The sequence below is a fragment of the Acipenser ruthenus genome, chromosome 21 (genome assembly GCF_902713425.1).
Source record: "Acipenser ruthenus chromosome 21, fAciRut3.2 maternal haplotype, whole genome shotgun sequence".
Taxonomy (NCBI): Eukaryota; Metazoa; Chordata; class Actinopteri; order Acipenseriformes; family Acipenseridae; genus Acipenser; species Acipenser ruthenus.
In genome coordinates this window covers 21820879-21842391 of record NC_081209.1, presented here as the reverse complement: position 1 = coordinate 21842391, position 21513 = coordinate 21820879, and the positions used below count along the sequence as shown (strand labels likewise).

The 21513-nt window shown below is 41.9% G+C and overlaps 1 protein-coding gene and 1 pseudogene across 1 annotated transcript; one reads left to right on the top strand and one right to left on the bottom strand.

Annotated features, from left to right (window-relative positions):
* Positions 1-3432: 3432 nt before the first annotated feature.
* Positions 3433-9700, top strand: LOC117964333 (serine beta-lactamase-like protein LACTB, mitochondrial; annotated as a pseudogene).
* Positions 9701-17566: 7866 nt separating this feature from the next.
* On the bottom strand, positions 17567-21503 carry LOC117427993 (beta-1,3-galactosyl-O-glycosyl-glycoprotein beta-1,6-N-acetylglucosaminyltransferase 3-like). Its single transcript, XM_058995042.1, has one exon. The coding sequence runs from the start codon at positions 19084-19086 to the stop codon at positions 17797-17799; it is 1290 nt and encodes a 429-aa protein (XP_058851025.1). The 5' UTR covers positions 19087-21503; the 3' UTR covers positions 17567-17796.
* Positions 21504-21513: the final 10 nt, after the last annotated feature.

The window sequence follows — 21513 nt, the reverse complement described above, 5'->3', positions numbered from 1 at the left end:
TAAATACCCTTATTCAGCTTGTGTATCTTGATTAACAGTGGGCTAGGCTTTTAACACCAGCATGACTTGGTTCCCGGTGACTGATAGTTCCAGGCATCAGTTTTAAGGTATTTACTTCTGGCATGAACATTGATAGCAAGGATTCCAAAACAACAGCTGTGGACCATGGTAGAGCAGGTACAACCAGACATAAGACCAGGAAAACAAAGGAAGGATTCTGTTATCTCACCACAGTCTGTAAAATCGGTTCTCTTACTGTCATGACTGATAATGGCAATAAGGAGACCCAGCTTTTCCATACAACCGAATCAGTGGAAACAGGAGGGAGAGCGTATCTACACAGACATGTGCTACATATGGCAGGTTTTTCCATTATTTGCCCAGATATATCTTGGGAACCGAGGAACCTTTGAGTTGTAGATGATAAATCATTGTTATGTGTGATCTCTGTATCCTTCTTGACACTAAGCATTTACTCTTTAAATTACTCAGCCTTTCAATATCTCTAGGAACAGTCGCTTAACAGTCTGTTTAGCTTGTCAGACAGTCTTTTGCAGCATGTTTCTTTTCTCACAGGACTGATCCCTAGGGTGCAAGGGTTAGGAAATCAATGTTCTTGGAATTAAAGTTTTCCAGGGCACAGAGGTCAACAGGAATTCGTTTTTTGGTGAGAATTTGAATGCAGGAAACTGAGAATCGTCTTTTGTTTATCCACAGGACCGGCACAGCAAGCTTTCATAGTTTATAGTTGTTTATTTGCAATGTAATTAATATACAATTACAGTGTGATTATTATCACTTAATGGGAAGTGCTTTTGAATGCAAACATATATTCTGAAGCAATCCCCCTTGATAGTTTCTGACAGTCCTGTTATGCAAGTAAAAAAGACCTGCTGTTTCAAACAAGTTACCAAGTATTGTGCAAGAAAACTTGAAACAAATATTGCTAATCAGAAACAAGAGATTCGTCTAAAATATTAATGACACTGTATTTTCATTCTTGCATTGCCTCCATATAAAAAGAGGCAGGAATGTGTTTCTTGGAAAGTGAATGTCAAGGGTCAAAGGTCCTTGTAACCCCAGGCAACTGGGATATAAACCAGTCCAGTGGTGTTTTTATTGCTTCCCAGAAGGCAATCTAGCAGTGGGACATTGTCTTTTAAAACCCATTGGGGGCAGCAAAGAAGGGGTACGTTTACAAAGTTTTTAATTACTTAAATATGTCAGGTATTGTGCCCTCATGTCATTTTAAAAATATTGTTAGTAAGGTACAATGGACCTTGGATATTTTATCCATACCCTCCCATCCCTGCAAGGTACACACAGGGTGATTCAAATGGCACAGGAAGAATTGACCATTTTGAACAGTATCTGTAACTTATTATTATTATAGCACAGTCAAATGGACTGGTCTACTTACTTTTATAGGGATTTCAAGATGATATACCCTGTGATATAGTACAGAATGGGTATATGCTGTGATAACCCCAACATCGTAAGTCAGTCTGCTTGTTTCCATATAAAGGGGCATACTTTTGGTTCATTGAAGCTTTAAAGCTTAAAATACGCAAGAGCTTTCTCACATGTACACAATCCCAAGCCATAGCTGTAATGCTAAATACATCTGTGAAACAAAGGGTCATGTGAAAATGCATTTGCACCTGATAGGTATACAAAGGTGGAACTGTGATGTCTCAATTAAGGTACATGCACTCTGCATCAGTGCAGCCAAAAGAACTGCCTCAGGAAACAACTACATTTGAATGCCAAATTGTGGAGGTCTGGTGCTTGCATATTAGAAAATGCTCTAAACAAAGCAAAGTGCCACAACACTAAACTGGTTTTAAACCTTGTTTAAACAAATCACTTTGGACACTTTACTGGTACTGGTATCAAAATGTATTAGACTACATGTCTGACTAGTTTCAATATCATACTTTGCATTTATGCATCTTTTCTTTGATCATATGCTGTACAGCTTGTGGTGTAATTACTGCCAGCATACAGAGTAGGTTCTTCACATGGCTATGAGTGAATTCTAAATTGGTGATAGTTACCACATGGACTGGAGTGTTTAATGCTGTGCTGCTCAGTCTAGAGATTCCTCCATGCTTAGCAGCGTGTTTGAACTTGTCGCATTCCTCAGCGATGCATGCTGCGGTCTATCTGCTAGAACACGGGAGTGTTATTAACACCAGCAGCAGCACATTGAGAACAATCTATCAGTATGCATTTATTATTCTCAATAGCAGTCCGACTCCCCAGTAATGTTGTTGAAGCTGACACCCTGGGATCCTTCAAGAAGCTGCTTGATGAGATTCTGGGATCAATAAGCTACTAACAACCAAACGCGCAAGATGGGCTGAATGGCCTCCTCTCGTTTGTAAACTTTCTTATGTTATGTTCTTATTTCAGCTTGGTCCAATGAAATGCATCCCTTCTTTGATTTTCTGTTTCAAGAGATGTCAAATATACAGTATGCAACAGACCTGGGCTTTTTACTGTTGTGGAATGTTTTGACCACAGGACACATGTTCAGTATGATATCACAATCCACAATGTCTGGCAATGCTGGACCTGCTTTTACAGGTTCACCAAACCAATATACTAACAAAAGGGGTCAGGTGTCTAAGAAAAAATACATAATGGGTCTATGTGATAAATTTCTTTCTCTCAATGAAATCTGGCAAGAGACTGATTTTAGTTATATGGTTTGACTCATCATAAAAGGTAATTGTTGTGCAAGAGCGACACCTACAGGATCTTTTCCACCTAGCATTCAATATTTTTTTTGTAATACATTTTCTCAGTAACATAAAGTACAGAACAGTCTGCGGGTTTAAGTGTCCCTCTAGTGCCTGATAATAATTACTGCATTTTTTTTTAAAGGAAAATAGAATAGAAAAAGAGTACAAAATGCAAACCAATCACACAGTACAGACCTCAAATTCACTGAACATTTGTGGGATTATTTGGAGAAAGACCAATACACGGTTTCCACGAATACTTCATAATTGTGTTAGCCATTCTCAATTATTTTAGTTGATATGCATTTATATTGGTTTCTGTATAAAGGATTATCCAGTGAGTCAAGGCCCATGCTTTGTTAAAACAGCTGTTTTAAGGAATATTTTTTCTTACACCCAGCCCTGAAGGCAGGTTGTTATTTTGTGTTTAACACATAAACCTTTAATCCGTTTAATCAGTTTAATCGTAGTTTCAGTTTGTTTTAATATTATTCCTTACCTTGAAAACATTTCAATTATAGATTACAGGTTTAAATTTAGATTAAATTTAGGCTAAATAAGTATTTTATTTTTACATATGTTTTTACTGTATGAATGTTCGTAGTGATTTGTGCAGTAGTCAATCACAACATTAACAGCGTACCGTTTTCTGGCGTTAAATGGTTACGCGTACCACATTATGACGATGTACTGTACCACACCGGTAATGTTTAAACATCCTAACTTCTACATTCAACATGTGATGTCTGAATCGTGGATTGATTATTACGGCTTGTGTAGTTTTGGTACAGAGTAAAGCTCTAGTTGGTATCTATCAGGATTTATTTTAAAGATATTGTATATATATATTTAATATTTGTCTAAGATGTCACGGTTATTTTACGATGCGTTTAAACGTCTGTCATTTGCAAGGCAGAGATATTTAGGAAAATTGCCTTTCCTACTGGACAGCAGAAGCGAGAAAACAAACTCGTCACGATAATAACAACAACATCAATAATCAGGGACTGCCTGGTGGATCTCCTGTGCCAAACCAAAGTCGGACATTCCGGTACCATGACTCTCATTCCCTTTACAATGTATTCAGGCGGCCCAGAGTTTGGTTTTTCGGATTCGGTGTAGGACTGACGATCGTTTTTGGACTGAAAGAGATTGTGTTTGTTGTTAACAAATCGAAATGTCAAGAAGTTGGTGCTGCCGATGAAGGAACAAAAGATAAAAGCAGATATGCAGACGCGATAGGTGTCAGCATCGATTTACTTCAAAGGATAAAGGTATTGAGCAAATGTTGTGGAGTCTGTTATTAATGTTAATACAGGTGAGCCTAAATTGGTATCGGGTTGGTAGTGTATGCTTGCCTCACAAATTCTTTTAACAGGACTGGAAACTATAGTGGTGCAACAGTGACGTGATATTTTGTCACCAACGTATAGACCTACATTTAAATAAAGATTTTTTTTTCTAGGTCTACAAAAAATGAGCGTTATGATGCCAGCAGCAGACCTAAAATAAATTAGAAAATTGTGAGCATATGATATCAATGTAACGTTAACTACGTACATGCTTTGCTGCTGTTCCTGTGTCGAAGCGGATTCAGACGACCTTGGTATTGCTGTTCTCTTTAAAGAATAGCAAAGGGGTCGGTGGCAGACGGAGACCTGTACAGTTTGGACTTTGTGGTCAACTAATGCACAGTTGCATGAGACAGTGCAGGGTCCAGTACTGCAGCTGTAAAGACTTGGAAATACATTAACAAGCCTGTGTATTTGTCTGAGTAACCTTTAGTGCCAAACACAATATCAGCCACCCTAACTCCATACCTCTGGTGGTATGCTTTAATTGGCAGCAGGCCCACAGCCTTTGTGTTAAACTACTTATGTGATTCTGATTTAGGTGGTTCAAATGTATCAGGTAAGCATTTCATTTCAATATGTCCTGATCTGCTACAGTGGAGCAAGTCACTGCAAGCTAAATATGTTGGTGAACTTGACAATGAGATCATTTGACTTGTTTTAGTTTCTTGGGTATACTATAGAGACAGTATGCTGAGTTATTGTCTTTAACATTTTGTGCACAGCTGTATTCTATGATTCCCTGAGTACCAATCAAACCAATCATTGTCAGTACAAGAATGGGGGATGGTCGCATTATGTTCTTAAAGTCTCCCGCTCTTGAAGCAAGGCACCTTCAGTACCACGAATGGATGGAAGAGTATCTGACTGCTCTTCTTTCAATGCTCCTGTGTGTAGGATGAAGTAGGAGCTCCAGGGATAGTTGTTGGGGTCTCTGTGGATGGAAAGCAGGTATGGACTGAAGGTCAGTACAGATTAGTCTTCCCAAGTTAAACCTGTGTTACTACCTGATGCCTTTTATATTGTTATATTTTCGATAAAATCCACAAACCTGTGGTACTGTAGTGTGGGCAAGCCAATGTTGCCATAGCGACCAAACCAAAGGATGCTGGAGGTTAAAAATGAGTCTTTAACATACCATACAGGACAGGGGAAGTTTGAAACACCTGCCACATGTAGCACATTCTTGGTGTAAATAGGCTGATCCCCATCATTCTGTCATATATTACAACTGGCTGATCAAGGGCAAATCCATGATCACACAAATTAGTATTTTTTCAGAAGGAACCGGTTTAAATATGTGCCTTGCTGTCATGAATAAGCAGGCTGAGTCTGTCAATACCCTGTGCTTTTATTGTTATCATATACATGGGCCATTCTACAGTTAGATAATCACCTTTCTTCTAACTTGGTCCAATGAACATATACAGTACACACATTTCTGCCATGCTTGGTATTTCCTATGTACACAAACATTATGTTTACACACATATAGCCACATGTTCAACATAACGGGTTCACCTTGCAGATTTGTTAAATCAGTGTCATCCTGACTGCTCATGGAGGCATCTTGTTATTTTGTCCAACACCTGTAAGGCGAAAAAATTATAAAAACTATTATCACCTGTTTGCCTGCTACAAACAATGGCACCTGATAGTTCTGAGACGGTTCTTATTACATGCTGTATCAAGTCAGTGTGTTCTTTCATTCAGGACTAGGCTATGCTGATGTGGAGAACCGGGTGCCATGTAAACCGGAGACAGTGAAGGGAATCGCCAGTATCAGCAAGTCGCTCACCATGGCTGCTGTTGCCAAGCTGTGGGAGGAAGGCAAGCTGGAACTTGATGCCCCAGTGCAGAAATATCTGCCAGAATTTCCTGAGAAAGAGTACGAAGGTGAACCTGTAAGTTCATTTTGGTCAACAAAGAACAATGCAAAATTATATTTGAGCTCTTTGCTCAAAGTCTTTCTTTGGACCATAGCTGGCTTAAATATTTATGTCAACTAATATTTGACAATATGCAATTCACAGATCTTTTAATGCGCGTGTACTGCTCGTTTATGTAGCATCGTGCATGAAATTTGAGTAGGCAACCTGGTTTTTACATTGGTTCAATGGCCTAACTTTGAGATGACAAAAAAATGTGTTATCCACAAAGAACATATTTAAATCTTGAGTTGTAACCAGCTATTTATAAAGTATCTATGCATTATAAAGTATTTTATATTTAAGCTTCTGGAGTGGTGTCTGAGTTTCCCATTATAGGCAGTGTCATGTCTGGTATCTGTAGGGATGCAGGTACAGTAGTCTTCCTGTGAGATGTTTTTTCCTTTCCTACCAACAGGTGTCACTATAGTGCAGGTGTTGTGCTAGCACGTGTATAAGTTTTTCCAAAAAAGAAAAAAAAGGTTACTAACAACTAAATTCTAAATTATGAATGCAACACAATAATGAAATCATCATAATACTAATGTCCCTTAACTTTTAATATTGCATCTTAAATAAGTAGTTAAATAAAAACAAACTTAAAAAAAAAAACTGTTACAACAGTAATATTTTACTTGTTTAATTACCCAAATCAGCACATTGTCTTTGTTGTTTCTACATGTCAGGTGACAATAACAACGAAAATGTTGGTGTCGCATTTAAGTGGAATCCGCCACTATGAGAAGGATCCTAAGAAAGTGAAAGATGAAAAGGAAAAACTCAACAGAGTCTTAGAGGGGGATAAGAAAACTGGGACTACAGTTTCTGAAGAGAAAGAAGTTGAGGATGAGGAGAAGGATAAACAGCCTGGGATGAGGCAAAGCAGTATAGCCAAACCAGAAGACATGAATGCAGCAACGCAAAAAACCCTGCAAAGAAAAAGGAGTTTGAGCAGGAGGAATACTACCTGAAAGTCAAGTTTGAAAATGTAATCCAGGCCCTGAATCTGTTCAAAAATGATCCTCTGATCTTTAAACCAGGTTAGCTGAAATTACACCTGCCTTGTCTTCATTTTGGATATTTACTTAGTACGTTTGTTTTAAAATACGTGTGGCTATTATTGTCTATTATGTCTGGGTTCTGTAGCTATTAGATGGGAATTTTGCCTACAAGTGGTGGCCAAAAATGAAATATTTAATATGGGAGTTGTTTCACCTTTTTACTATCATAGGGTATGCTTGTAGGAATTCACTTGTGTATTACCGCATTCTTAAAGTTTTCCATGTGTATCAATGGAATTTTGTACTCACATTAATGTGCTTACATTTAAAAATGGACACAAAAATGACCATTAAAAATGCACAAATCAGCCTACATACAAAAAATAAAAACTTTGCATAAATAACTTCCATAATAAATATTTAATTTTTGGCCATCACTTGTAGGCAAAATTCGCACAACACAGACTAGACAGACATTTTTAGCATGTTACAGATTGAAATGAGTATTATCAAATCCCAACTGGTTTGAACTAGCAAGTCTACTGGTCCAAGAAAAATACCAGTTTGGCACATTTATAAATCTACATACTACTCCCAAAATGTATTTATTTATATACAAATGCATTGTACATGAAGAATTTGTGTCAAGCTAACTGTATACAAAAAAAAGCATTGTTATAATAAGAGCTGAAGCAAAGTGTGCTTTTGGTTTTTAAGGAAGTCAATTCTTATACTCTACCCATGCCTTCACCCTTCTTAGCACTGTAGTGGAGAGAGCTTCGGGACAGAAATTCCTGGATCACATGATGAAGCTGTTCCGGGAACTGGGAATGTTGAACACAGTGCCGGATAAAAATGACCCCATTATATATAACAGATCAAGGTAAATGCTGATAATGTACTGTAATCTCCTGATGACATTTACACAAGGGACAAAGAAAACAACACCCAAACTAACACAATATCTGAAATAGGATTTTAACTGTTTCATCAAGAAACAACCTATCTTTGAATTCAATTTCAATTTTGGCGCATACCTTTCTTGAGCACTAAGTTTACACTAACTTTTTGGATGCAGCAAAAGATGCTTACAGAATTCAGGGTCTACTCAATTGATCTAAACCGTGATCTTAATAACAATGCCACTGAACTCATTAGAAAAACACTTTAAACACCTCTCACAGTACAAGTGAGCTTCTTTACAACACAACACATCAAAATTCAGGGAGTATTTTTTATTTGAATTTGAATGGCGGTGTATTAAGATCTGCCACTGTTTATAAGTTATAAACAAAGCCATATTCTGAAAGATATGTAAGAAAAGGGTTTTTTTTATTCTTTCAGGTTTTATGCTTTTAATAAAAGAGGCCATCTAGTAAACTGCCCTTATGTCGACAACTCATACAAGTGGGCTGGAGGTGGCTTCTTGTCCACAGGATGGCAAATACGGCATGGGCTGGGCGGTGGTAGAGAAGAAGCAACAGTGTGGACAGTGCCGGAGCCTGCGCCACTACGTCTCACACATAGGGGTGCTGTGGGAGCCAGAAGTGTACTGCTTGTGCTCCCTGAATGCAGCGAGAGGGCAGCAGTTTCCACCTGGGGGTCCCCACCAAGAGGAGTGGTGGTCACCATAATATGCAACATGCAATCAGCTGGCCTCAACAGCACTGCCCTGAAGATTGCACTAGAATTTGAAAAAGCCCAAACCTTGTGAATGTATGTATGGATGTGTGTTACAGAGTAGATGCTCTGCACGTCTACATGTGCGCGTGTGTTTGGTGGCTGGCGGCCAAACAGAGAGAGAGAAAGAGTTCCCCGGATAGCTGTAGCTTGGACGCTGTTTTGTAGTGTTTCAAGTGCTTTTGTTTAAAACCCTGTTTGTACTTGTGTTTGTTTTGGAATAATAAAAGTGCACAAGGAAGCGTTGAACTGCAGTTTCCATGTTTGGATCAACTAATTCAAGGGCCAGCCTTGATCCGGCAGCTACGCAACATGGTGTCAGGGTGGGATAGCGCCCCCTACTGACCCAGCTGGAAACTGTCTCGGTATTGCTTCTACTGTTCAGGCCGTGCAAAAGTGGCCATCTTGGCCCCAGGCTATCCCTTCACTCCAGAGCCAAGATGGCCACCTGTCACCAAACACACACACACACACGTGCAGAGCCTCCGCTCTGCCACAGTATGCAAATAAATGATCTTTTCAGTAGTACAATATGTACGTGTATAATCTGTTCAATCGTGTTTCCTGTGATTGCAGTAGTGCTGTTTTCTCATCTCTCTTGGGTGGTGTCAGCTGCACCACCAGTCAAAGACTTTGTCACGCCACAACCACACAGTGATACCCTTGCAATCCTAAAGGTTGGATGGGAGAAACAATTCACAAAATACAAAATAACACAGTTTATAAGAATTAATGCTTTAAGAATCAAACGCATATAGAGATCAAAACCACTGGGACAAAATCATTCCTATACTAACTCTGCTTGTAAGAATCAAGCAATCCACTTAGAATAATTTCAGGGCAAACTGACTTGTATTACTTTACTTATACTTGACATTATGGACTTTTTGTGTTGATCAGTGGCAAAAACTCATTAACTCACTAATTAAATCCATTTTGATTCCATGTTGTAACACAATAAAATGTGGAAAAGTCCAAGGGGGGTGAATACCTTTGAGAGCCACTGTGTGTGTGTGTGTGTGTATATATATATATATATATAGAGGTCATTAGAATAGAGGACATTTTAGATTTTTGATTTTCTTTTACATTATTTTCCAACTTTTTAACATTCTGTCAGAAAAAGGACATGTTAAACTTTCAGAAAAAGGTATCGTGCCATCTCAGGATGTTAAATTCTCTTAATTAAGAGCAATTTATCTATTCATGTTCTATATGTAATGTCAACCCTGTTACAAACATTTACATAATAGTTTGAAATTGATTTCAGTACATATTTATGATAAGTCCAGCATTTTGTTATACATAAACTGTCCCTTGTTACACTAAGTTTATTTCCAAAATATGAATATTTAAAAAAAAAAATTAAAAAAAATTTCTAATGATTAAGCCATAGAATTAAATTTTGCACGTCAAAGCACTCACATTTTCTTTAAAAAGTTATAAATGGCAGGAGAATTACACCCCAATTTTCAGGTTGGATCATTGCTCTCTACTCTATTAAAAAATACAAACAAGTACAAGTGTTATTATTTGTCAAATCCTACAATTTCAATAAAATATTTACAAGTAACAGGGTTGACACTTTGGTAACAGTGTTGACAACAGTAACAGGGTTGACAGGGACAAAATAGGTTAGTTTAATGACTCTTATAGTTTGGTTCTAATTTAATATTTTCAACTTTTTAGAGGCAGGGACCTAAGGTAACAGACACAAGGAGGACAAGAGATCCAGTGAAAAAATAACAGATTTTTATTAAAAACATTGCTTAAACATAAAACACCAAAGGCATAATATTCAGAAGTTCTAAGCTCTAAAACCCCTTAAAAACTTTAAACTGTTACTTAATTCATAAAAATCATTAAACTCTTTAACAACTTCAAACTGTTATTTGAGATATATATATATATATATATATATATATATATATATATATATATATATATATATAAATGCATTAGAAAAACTTTCTTAAAACTTAGCCTGTTGCTTTCAATTTCTTAGTTTATACATTGTTTTAATAGTTTTGGCAAATGACCATAAAAACAAAATCATAAAGTTACCTTTAAGCTCATAAAGTCACTAGTCAGTCTTTAAGTCACCACATGGCCTAATATATTCAGATGAACTACTCTGGACAAAGATCTACCCAACAAGCTCAGACCATATGTCTCTCTGAATTTCGACATGGCGCGCAGTGACCGGCAGGGGAGGTGGAATTAAGCGAATGATGTCATCAAACATGTACCATATCATACCCTCTCGAGCTGGCCAGATAAATACATGTAAATGCAAATTATTTTGTGTAATTTGCATTTACATGTATTTATGTCAACCCTGTTACTCTGAAATCACATGAGGAACAGTACCATTTTTTTATAGGGGAGTTTCATCATAGTAACAGGGTTGACAGTGGATTGAGGGACATGAATAAATTGTATTTTTTTTTATTACAGATTAATTAATATAAAAAGATATGTATCTGAACAGTAAGAAGACAATGTGGACTTTATAATATTGGTGAGATTTTGAGAACATGTTTGGATTTTATGGGTTATATGCTCAATAGAAGCTGAAAGATCATTATTGGGGACATGGCAGAATGCTGATCTTAGACATAAAAGTGTTTTTAATACTTAAAAAAAAAAACTTGGATGACTGACATTGTGCTTTATTATTAGATAATCACACATATAAACAGCAGATAAGTTTAGATTAATGTTAATTCAAAACTTTTCAAAAATATGTTAGAGGGACACAAAATGTCCTCTATTCGTGGAATGACCCATATATGAGTACAGCTGCCGCGGGCACGACTTTGAGGTCCACTGCCCTAGAGTTAATGAATGTTATGGCACAGACGGCTTAATTCTTCTACAGGATACGTACACAAAAGTAAACAAACACAACTTACTCGCTTTCTTTGAAGTTTGCACACAGCAGTGCGTTTGGGTGTGCTGGTCCATATTTGCATGGGCGTAGAGCTTGTACTTTTCCTGTCAGTAGTTGATCAGGTCGGACTCGATGTGCAGGACGTGCTGAGACTTTTCTTTTAAATACCATGTTTAAGTTTCCGTTTGCGTTACACATTAATTAAAAATGATGTTATCAGAGCTGTGTGATTGTCAAAACATTGTGTCTGCTAAGAAATACATAACAATAATAATAATAATTATAAAATGATAGAGTTCGCCTTACTTGCCTAACCCATTCAGCCCGAAGTTCCTCGCCTGGTGGCAATTTGAAGAGGCTTATCCGTCAGTGGCTATATTAGAACAACCTGCCGCAACACAACGTTTAGGCATAGCTGAACTTGACTTTTAAATCTTTTTAAATTGTTTTCACTAAGTGTACAAACAATCTCCATGAAGAGATTTCTTTGCTCAAGTTACTTGGTTTATTCAATAACCTGTAAATAATTCAAAACAAAGAACATACCTGGTTGTACTTTTAATGGTCAGTGCAAATGTTGACGTTACTCCATCCACAGAAAGTCAACAGTAGATGTTTTACATTGTACTGCAGTCCACAGAGTTAAAAAAAAACACACACAAAAAAAAAAAACTACTTCTACGCTGTTGTTTTTTCAATGATTGTGGTGTTCTGCTTAGCATTTGTCTTTATATTCAACATAAAGCTAAATTAGCGTTCTAATTTCAATGTTACTAAAGTTAGGCTTCCTTTTTAGCACTTGCTATATCCGTTTGTTTACACATTTAAAGTTAGCTGGTGCCCTGCTCCCAGTGTTGTAAACTACACGACTTGTTTTTCTTCACCTAATGGAGTTGGTCTTTACTTTGATCTTGTTGCTTGTTTTTAGGAAGTACACATTTTTGAGAAGTTTAACAAAGTTGTGTTTTTTTTTTTATGTTAGCTTGCGAGGTTCGGGGGGCGTGGAGCTGGAGGGGGGCGGCTAATCTCTAATCTTTCAATTTTCTAATCTCCAGTTAATTAGTTTCTATTTACTATTTAAGACCTGATCACCTGCACCTTTTCTGTCTAGTGTTTCGTTTTTCCTCCTCCTCCCCTCCTCCACCTTCTACATGCCTTCACATCGGTCATCTCTGGGGGGCAAGTGAGGCTCACTTCCCCGACCTCAGGGCTAGGCAGCCACCTCCCTTACCTTCATAGGTTCTCACCACGTGAGTCAGAGCGGACCCCCGGCCAAACTCTGTCCTGTCGCAGCTCCTGCGCTCATCTCACTCGAGGCTCTCTTCTATTCTGCCTCTCTTCAGGACGTGGTCACTCGTGCCGAGTCCTATACTAACCTCAATGCTTTGTCCTTATTTTCAGGTCCCAGGCAGCGTGATGTCTCGGCCAATCAGGGGTTTTACGAGCGCCCCTTACAGAAGCCTCAGATGCTGGGTACCTCTCTCATCTCCTCCCGAGGGGCGGCTTTTCAAGTCATAACCCTCATATGTGTTTTCAGGTTGCCGGGTCCTCCGCCCCTGGGATGTCGACAGCGTCGGCCCCAGTCGGTGACCTCTTTTCTATCCTGTTTCCGGTTGCCGGGTCCTCCGCCCCTGGGATGTCGACAGCGTCGGCCCCAGTCGGTAACCTCTTTTCTATCCTGTTTCCGGTTGCCGGTTCCTCCGCCCCTGTGATGTCGGCAGCGTCGGCCCCAGTCGGTGACCACATTCTGTCCTACTAACTGCTCCTTGCTACTTCTTCTGCCTTATCCTTCCCCCCCCCCAGCTCACGCCCAGTGAATTTAATATAAATTTAGTCGTCGCCAATGGTTTTACCCCGGTTTTCTCCGCAGTCTGGAATGTCTGTTCCCTCCATACTGTAACGACCCTGGCGATGGCAGCATCCTGGACGTTATGTTTGTCTTGTTTGTTACGTCCTGTTAAGGTTCCGTGTATTGTGAGGATACGGGGCACGCCGTTAGTGTGTGTCTGCGTGCAGTGGGCGGTTCCCCCAGAGGCTATAAGTAGGACTGGGGGGGTGGGGAGCCGCGAGCGGGAGAACGTGTGTGAATGTCTGACTGGAGAGAGACTGCGAGGGACAGAGTACCGGCTGAGAGAGTGCTTGTCGGTGAAGCAGTGTGTGAACCCCCAGTGAGTCTGCGGTGTAAAAGAGAGAGAGACAGCTATTTGTTATTTTGGCGTGAACCCCGGCCCAAACAGGGTTTCGCTGTGTTATTAAAAAATTAAAAATAAAAGTACGTGGAACCTCATCTGGTCTCCCCCGAGTCTGTCTCACCCCCATAGCACAAACGCTACATTGGTGTTTGTACAGCGCCTGCCACGAGGGGTGAAACAGAAGCAAGAGGGAGAAGATGGCGGACGCGAGAGAGATGAGAGGAGACGAGCTGCGAGCCAGACTGGAGGAGCTGGTCGCTGAGCTGAGGGTCAGGAGCGACCCGAGAATGGGCGCTGCATGGGGAGGAGAGAACATGGAGCGAGGGAGGTGCAAGAACCCTTGGGCGAAAGAGGAAAGAGGGATCAAGATGGCAGAGCTGGGAGACAGACAGACTGCCCCGCAGGCTGAGGGGCACTGCGCCATCGTCATCGAGGGAGAAGGAGATTCTTCGGCCGCCGCAAGGACGTCATCGGCCACAGAGATAGGAGGAGCGCGAGTGCGCGTCAAGGAGGAGGCAGCGTCACCATCGGACACGCCCGCCCTGCAGCAGAATGTCAACAAGGGGGTTTATTACAGCCGTCTGCAGAACAACGGTAAGGCCGGTTGGCGAGACTTTGTAAAGCAGTTTGAAATGATGGCAATGGTAAACAACTGGACAGACAGAGAGAAAGCCAGTAATTTAATTGCTTGTTTAGAAGAAGAGGCTTTACATTGTTTAACCACCGTCGATCTAAATGGCTGTAGTAGCTATGGGACATTGGTTGCTGAACTGAGCGTGTGTCTGACAAGAGAGCGTGACGTTAAGCCCCGACATGGGCCCTGTGCCGATCACGGGAGAGAGAATATGCGGTGTGGGGGGAACATGTTGCCAGAGGCGAGCCGGCAGGCAGTGAAAGTAGGCCGCTATGACGGTAGATCGCCGTGGGAGGCGTACCACGTCAAATTCAGGATGGCAGCGCTCACTAATGACTGGGGGCCGACGGAGAAACAGGACAGTTGGCGGCTGCATTAGAGGGAGAAGCGCTGCAGGTTCTGCTGGACTTGGGCCCAGACGAGGTGGCCCAATACGAGGTGCTAACCGCAGCTCTCGAACGCCGTTTTGGGAGAGTGGAGCCCGCAGTCGGGTTGCGCCTGCAGCTGGCCAACCGCACTAGAGCTCCCGGAGAGAAACTGGGCGTACTGACTGCTGATGTCCGGTACCTGGCCCGGAGGGGGTACCCAACGTTCCCGCCAGCCACCCAGGAGGACCTGGCTGTCGAGGCCTTTGTTCGTGGACTGACCCCGACCGCTCTACGTCAGCAGGTCCGGTTTGCTGCCCCAACCGCCTCTTCTGCTGACCACTCTCGCTCCCAGGGGCATGGTCCAGCTCCCCCTCCTCGACTCGTTCGGCGTGAGCGGTAGGAAGGACCACTGCCGGGGACTTCTGCCATGTCCCCGTCCGCATTGAGGGGGTCCCGTGCACTGCTCTCGTGGACACTGGACACCGCCTCCTGAGGAAAGACGAGCCCTTTGAGTGGACCCCGGCGTGCCAGGAGGCGTTCGCCTCCCTGCAACATGCACTGTGCCAGTCCCCGGTGCTGGCTCCCCCGGATGTCCGTTCTCCCTTCCTGCTGGACACGGATGCGAGCAACGAGGGGATCGGGGCTGTCTTATCCCAGCCGGGTCCGGAAGGGGAGCATGTGGTGGCGTATTTTAGCTGGTCGCTCAGCAAGGCGGAGCGCCGGTATTGCGTCACCCGACGGGAGCTGCTTGCAGTGGTGGAGGGGGTCTGCCACTTCCGCCACTATCTCTGCGGGCTCCCCTTCACCATTCGCACAGACCACGCTGCCCTGCAGTGGCTCCTGACGTTCCGGGAGCTGGAGGGACAGGTCGCCCGTTGTATCGAGCAGCTCCAGGCGTTTCAGTACCGGATCCAACACCGGGCTGGTGAGAAGCACGCCAATGCGGACGCGCTGTCCCGTCGTCCCTGTGCCCGGGAGGGATGCGCCCATTGCAGCAGAAAGGAGGAGAGGGAAGCAGAGCTGTCCCACCAGGGGGAAGAGCAATGCCGGGTGGGAGTATCGGCTGAGAGGGTGGATTGGAGAGCCCATCAGGACCGAGACCCGGACCTCCGCCCCATACTACAATTGCTAGAGGAGCAGCGAAGGCCTCCCTGGGAGGAGGTGGCCCCTTTTTCCACCGCCACTCGGGGACTGTGGGCTCAGTGGAGCGGGTTGGCCTTGCATGACAGAGTCCTTCAGTGGCAGTGGAAGGTGCCAGCTACAGGGGAGGTGAGGTGGCAGGTGGTTGTCCCGGGGGCGATGCGCCAGGAGGTTCTAGAGGCCCATCATAGGACCCCAGGCACTGGCCATTTTGGAGTGACGAAGACCCTGAGGCGGCTCCGCCAGTCGTTCTACTGGGGGCAGTGCAGGTGAGACATGGAGGACCACTGCCGACGCTGTGACATCTGCACTGCCCGGAAAGGACCCCAGGGCCGGTCGCACGCCCCGCTCCAGCAGTACCAGGTCGGGGGGCCTATGGAGAGGGTTGCCGTGGACGTACTAGGCCCCTTTCCACGCTCCGAGAGGGGGAACCGGTTCGTTCTGGTGGCCCTCGATTACCTCACTAAGTGGCCAGAGGCGTACGCTTTGCCAGACCAGGAGGCAGAGACGGTCGCTGAAACACTGCTGGAGGGGTTCTTCAGCCGGTTCGGGGTCCCTCAAGAGTTGCATTCTGACCAAGGACGCAACTTTGAGTCCCGGGTCTTTGCCGGGATGTGCCGGCGCCTGGGCATCAAGAAGACGCGGACCACCCCTCTGCACCCTCAGAGCGACGCACTGGTGGAGAGGTTCAACCGCACGCTGGCCGCCAATTGGACAGCCACTAGCTTGGTCCTTGCCATGTCCTGGAGAGGATCGGGGACGTGGCCTACCGGGTGCAGCTGCCTCCCAGAGGACGCAAGGTAGTGCTGCACCGGGATCTGCTGGCCCCCTACCTCGGACGACACCCAGCACCGTCCAACCCAGCAACTCCTGACAATCCTCCCCTGCCCCCTCCTGATCCACCCCGCCCTAACAGTCCTCCCACCCCCAGGGTTGAGGGTTCTTCCCCTGACGGTTCAGTTTTCCTGTCCCCAGTGGCTGACAGGAGCCCGTCCTCCACACAGGGCTCCCGCCCGCAAAGACATCATCGCCTCCAGGGTCGTTTCTGAGACTTTGTTCTTCCCTCGGGGACGAGGGACTAAGGGGGGTGGGGGCTATGTAACGACCCTGGCGATGGCAGCATCCTGGACGTTGTTTGTTACGTCCTGTTAAGGTTCCGTGTATTGTGAGGGTACGGGGCACGCCGTTAGTGTGTGTCTGCGTGAGTGTGTGTGTGTGTGTGCAGTGCAGACATGTTATCTGTAATACATTTCCTACCTGAAATTCTGGAATGTAATAAGCTGCTCCAACCCTACCATTATCTGTAATAACTGTAAATAGCTTAGTGCCCTGCCTTGCAGAAGATTTCCCGGTATGCAGGTAGAAACTGATCAGTCTATTTGTGTTATGGTATAAACTAATTGAATAATATAATCTGTATAAGAATATATTTTGCTTTAATTGTTTGCTGTTATATCACTATGCAATAATTGGAATGTTATTAAATAAATAGTATAATTTGTTGTACTGTAAATCATATAAGGCTTAAACTACAGGTGCTAAACAGATTATCTTTTGAAATCCCCTAATTATTGAACCACTGAAGTTCTTTTTTTCATAGTAGTCAAATATGTATTTAGGAAAAAATGAAATTCCAGTACAAACTAAACTGTATTATTGAACAAACAAGAACAGCATTTAAAACAATAAATGCTCAGAAATATAAAGCCATACATACCATTATCTCTTACTAGATTTAGTGTAATTTTAAAGGAAACATAATTATTAATATGAAAACTTATACATTTCCATTACCACTTTAATAATAAACCTCTCCCCGTTTATATAATTCTCAAGTCCCAGTTCAGGCTAATCACAGTGTCTATAAACCTTCTCCATAAACAGCCTTGCGCCTGAGATGCTCTTCAAGACATTGGATTGCAATGTCATCCACTTGAGTGTCAAATTTATTGGCAAAGAGATGATGATGTCCGAGTATCCACTGAAGATCCCCAGAGCCGTAGATGCAAACTAATCTTTGATAAATCCCAGTGCAGCGTGGATAGGAAGCCCCTTTACTGACATCTCCTTCCAAGAATGACCATTTCACTAGCCGGGCAATGGAGATCATATCTGAGACATGGAATTGTTCATTTGGTGGGTTGGAGCCCGGTACCCCAGGCATTCTTTGGAGAGTGGCCCAGACGTGCTCATCAGGGCTGTAGGTATCCTTTTCCCATTCAAAAAACTTCTGTGCTTCAGGGTTTTCAAGCAGGTACTCCACAAACTCCCTGGTGACAACAAAGTAAGCACTGCCTGAGAACATTGGGGTGCTAATAGGAGGTGGGCTCTTCTTTGTATCAGTCCTGCTTACGGAATCCGTGACCTCGTAGTGGTATCTCCAACGTTTTTTCTTATACTCTGGGGTAGTTTCAGACTCTAAGTTATTCTTGCCGTTCAGCAATTTGAGGGATCGGACTATCTCAGCATTGGTCTTGATAGGAAAGTCAGTCCCGCAGGTGTTCAGAAGATACCTCCATTGGACAGCTGTTGCAAGAAGATCCTTCATACAGTTCAGATCAGCCTGCACCCGTGACCAAGAAGCATAGACCACTTTCTCCAGCTTACTGGCAACAAAGACATTCGGCAAGCAGGACACGATGGCTCTCACAGCCTTGGTGAAGTTCTCTGGAGACTTCTGGTATACATGGACACAGTATACATTCTGGGGATTGTAAATGGCCCTCAGAAGCCTTTCAAACATCTCGATTTTCTCATGCACCACAATGGAGTAGGCGATTGGGAAGTCTGTTTCCTCCTGGCTGAGTGGGAAGGTAAGGAATCTTCTGTTTTTTACAAAGGCAGAACAATCCACAGTCATGTCCAAATAGTCATTCTCAGTTAAAGGCTTTTTCTTATTTGCAATAAGTAATTGGCTCAAGAGTGCATGCTCAATGGCTTCCACGTCCCCTTTGATGATTCTGGAGCAGTTACTGAGGAAATCCTGATTCTTTCCACTGAGCAGATGAACTGATCTCTCTGCAATGTCAGTGGGCTTGCAGGGCTGCCTCCAAAATTGCAGCTGCAGGACCATGAATAAAAAGACTAACATGAATAAACAAGACTTCTTAAAAAATGCATTAGTGATCCACTTTGTACAAGACAGTGCCATTCTATGAAATTTTGTTATTATAATGAATCAATCCAATACTGTGCATACAAATTACAAAATATTTTGCTGAATCACACTATATATATATAGCTAAATTGTAGTCTACCTTAAACCAATGCTCGTTCCGGGCACAAGTGCATGGGACTGAATTCCTTTGGGCTGTGCTAGTTGATTTAATTTACTCCAATAAGGACGTTTTTTTCTTATTATTGTTATGCAAAATTACACATCATGGATAGCCTAATCTGAATACAGTACAGGAACAAGACAAAATCATTGGTGCAGTGAAATGTGGGTAGGCTGTCCTTGTGCTTTTCTGTACCCCTCCAACAGTACAAATGTACACACTTAGGAATTGAGTGCACATATTTCCCAATACTTGCAATAAGATCATTGCAGTCAGATTCTGAATGTTCCCAATGTTTTCTCGCATACTCCTAAGCTTTTTTTTTTTCAGTGCACATAATACAGAGAGCCTCTTATATAGTTTTTAGCTAAAGTAATTTCTCTAAAATCTTTGTACAGTAATATATATCTTTGACCAGATTTGAAAACCAGTGCTTTAACGAAAGTTCAGATGAGCTTGGTGTTGGGGAAAATAATAGGGAACAAATGTAATTCATTAAGAAATAATGATCACTTACCTGCTTTTTGAAATGAGGGGATCCAACCCAGCTCACAACTTCCACGGTGACAGTTGCAGAATCAATAATGAATGACTCAGCCCCTGACGTTTGATCAAGAGAAGGTCCTAATGTCCTAAAAATACCTTTCTGAGTTATTTTAATCAATTAATCTCTCAACTATCTATATACAGGGATGGAAAATATGACTCCCATTACATAGCCAAGTGGTTTGATCCATTCTTGTTTTTATTACAAGTTTAATAAGACACACATGAGCTCAGGGTCGGATTCACGCTTAGGCAAACTAGTCATGTGCCTAGGGCTCTAACTCAAGGAAGAACCCAAAACGATTATGTTTTTTTTTTAGTTTTTTTTTTACATATGCAGATTTGACTGGAAAAACTTCACTCACTAACATTAGAACCGAGGCATGTATCTCAAAATCAGATTGTTCTGACAGGTGTTTCTGTAACATTACCCCATAGAATTCTGTATCCCCACATTATTCCATGCTTGTACAGATGCAGTTTTTAAAAGATCGCTGGACGTGCACTCGCGATATTTCTGTGCCCGAGCCCCACTGTATTCTCTATTGAGTTCTGCTGCAGCTTGCAACAAACTTTGTAAACAAGACAAAATTAATTCTGTGGCAAAATAAAACAGCACATTTAACACCACTGATTGTCTACAGTACGTTCAGCAGTGGAGATTATGACTTTTATAACCTTCTTATTATAGGTGGTTTATTTAGTTGTGTGTGACCTGAGTGACAAGAAGTCTTTAAAGGGGAGGAAACGTGTGTGCCTACATTTATAGTGTTGGATGTACCTTAATGCATAGAACAGCAAAAATATAGACCTTTTTAATATCAATTTTATACTGTAACTGAAGACTAGGTGTGTAAGGAAAAATACTTAACATAAGACTTTGTACAATAACTGAATTTCTTTCTTTATAAACTTTGCTCGACATATTTTGTACAGCAGAGGTTTTTTCTATCGGTAATTTATCTAATTATTCTGAAGCTTAACTTGCAGGGCGTCCACAATTCTTCAAAACAGACAGAGAAAATGAGAAAATGAAATTTTCCTTCCATGTGTTGCTAAATAAGTGCAAGGAAATACTATTAAGTATATATTGTAAAAAAAGAAGTAAAAAAAGTCTCGACCCATGTCTTTTATGTTGTAGGAAAATATTGGGAAATGTAGAAAACTATGTATGAACAACTAGACTGTACTTTGCTAAAGAAAGAGTCCACGTATGTTTAAATAAGTTGTGTAAGTATGCAAGAGTGTGTAGAACAGAAGCAACTGGGAGTGCAAGTTTTGCACAGCGAAGGAGAAAATCCTGTTATTAGTACATTTAGTGGTAAATAGGACAGGTTTAGCAAGAACTCGTTAATGTAATGTAAAGAATGGTTTGAGAACATTAATAGGTTACTCGAACTTAGCAGATGATTAGATACAGGGCAGGTTATGATGACTCTGATATAATCTAACTAATAAGGTCATGAATGCACTTAAAGTTGTGTGTTGAGGAAACAGGTGGTGATGTCACCAAGTTGATAACAGTAATTAGCTTAGTGCCCTGCCTTGCAGAAGAGTTCCCAGGGTGCAAGTAGAAACTGATCACTCTATTTGTGTTATGGTATAAACTAATTGAATAATATAATCTGTATAAGAATATATTTTGCTTTAATTGTTTGCTGTTATATCACTATGCAGTAATGGAATGTTATTAAATAAATAGTATAATTTGTTGTACTGTAATCAATACTTGTCATTGTCTATAGTATTCACTA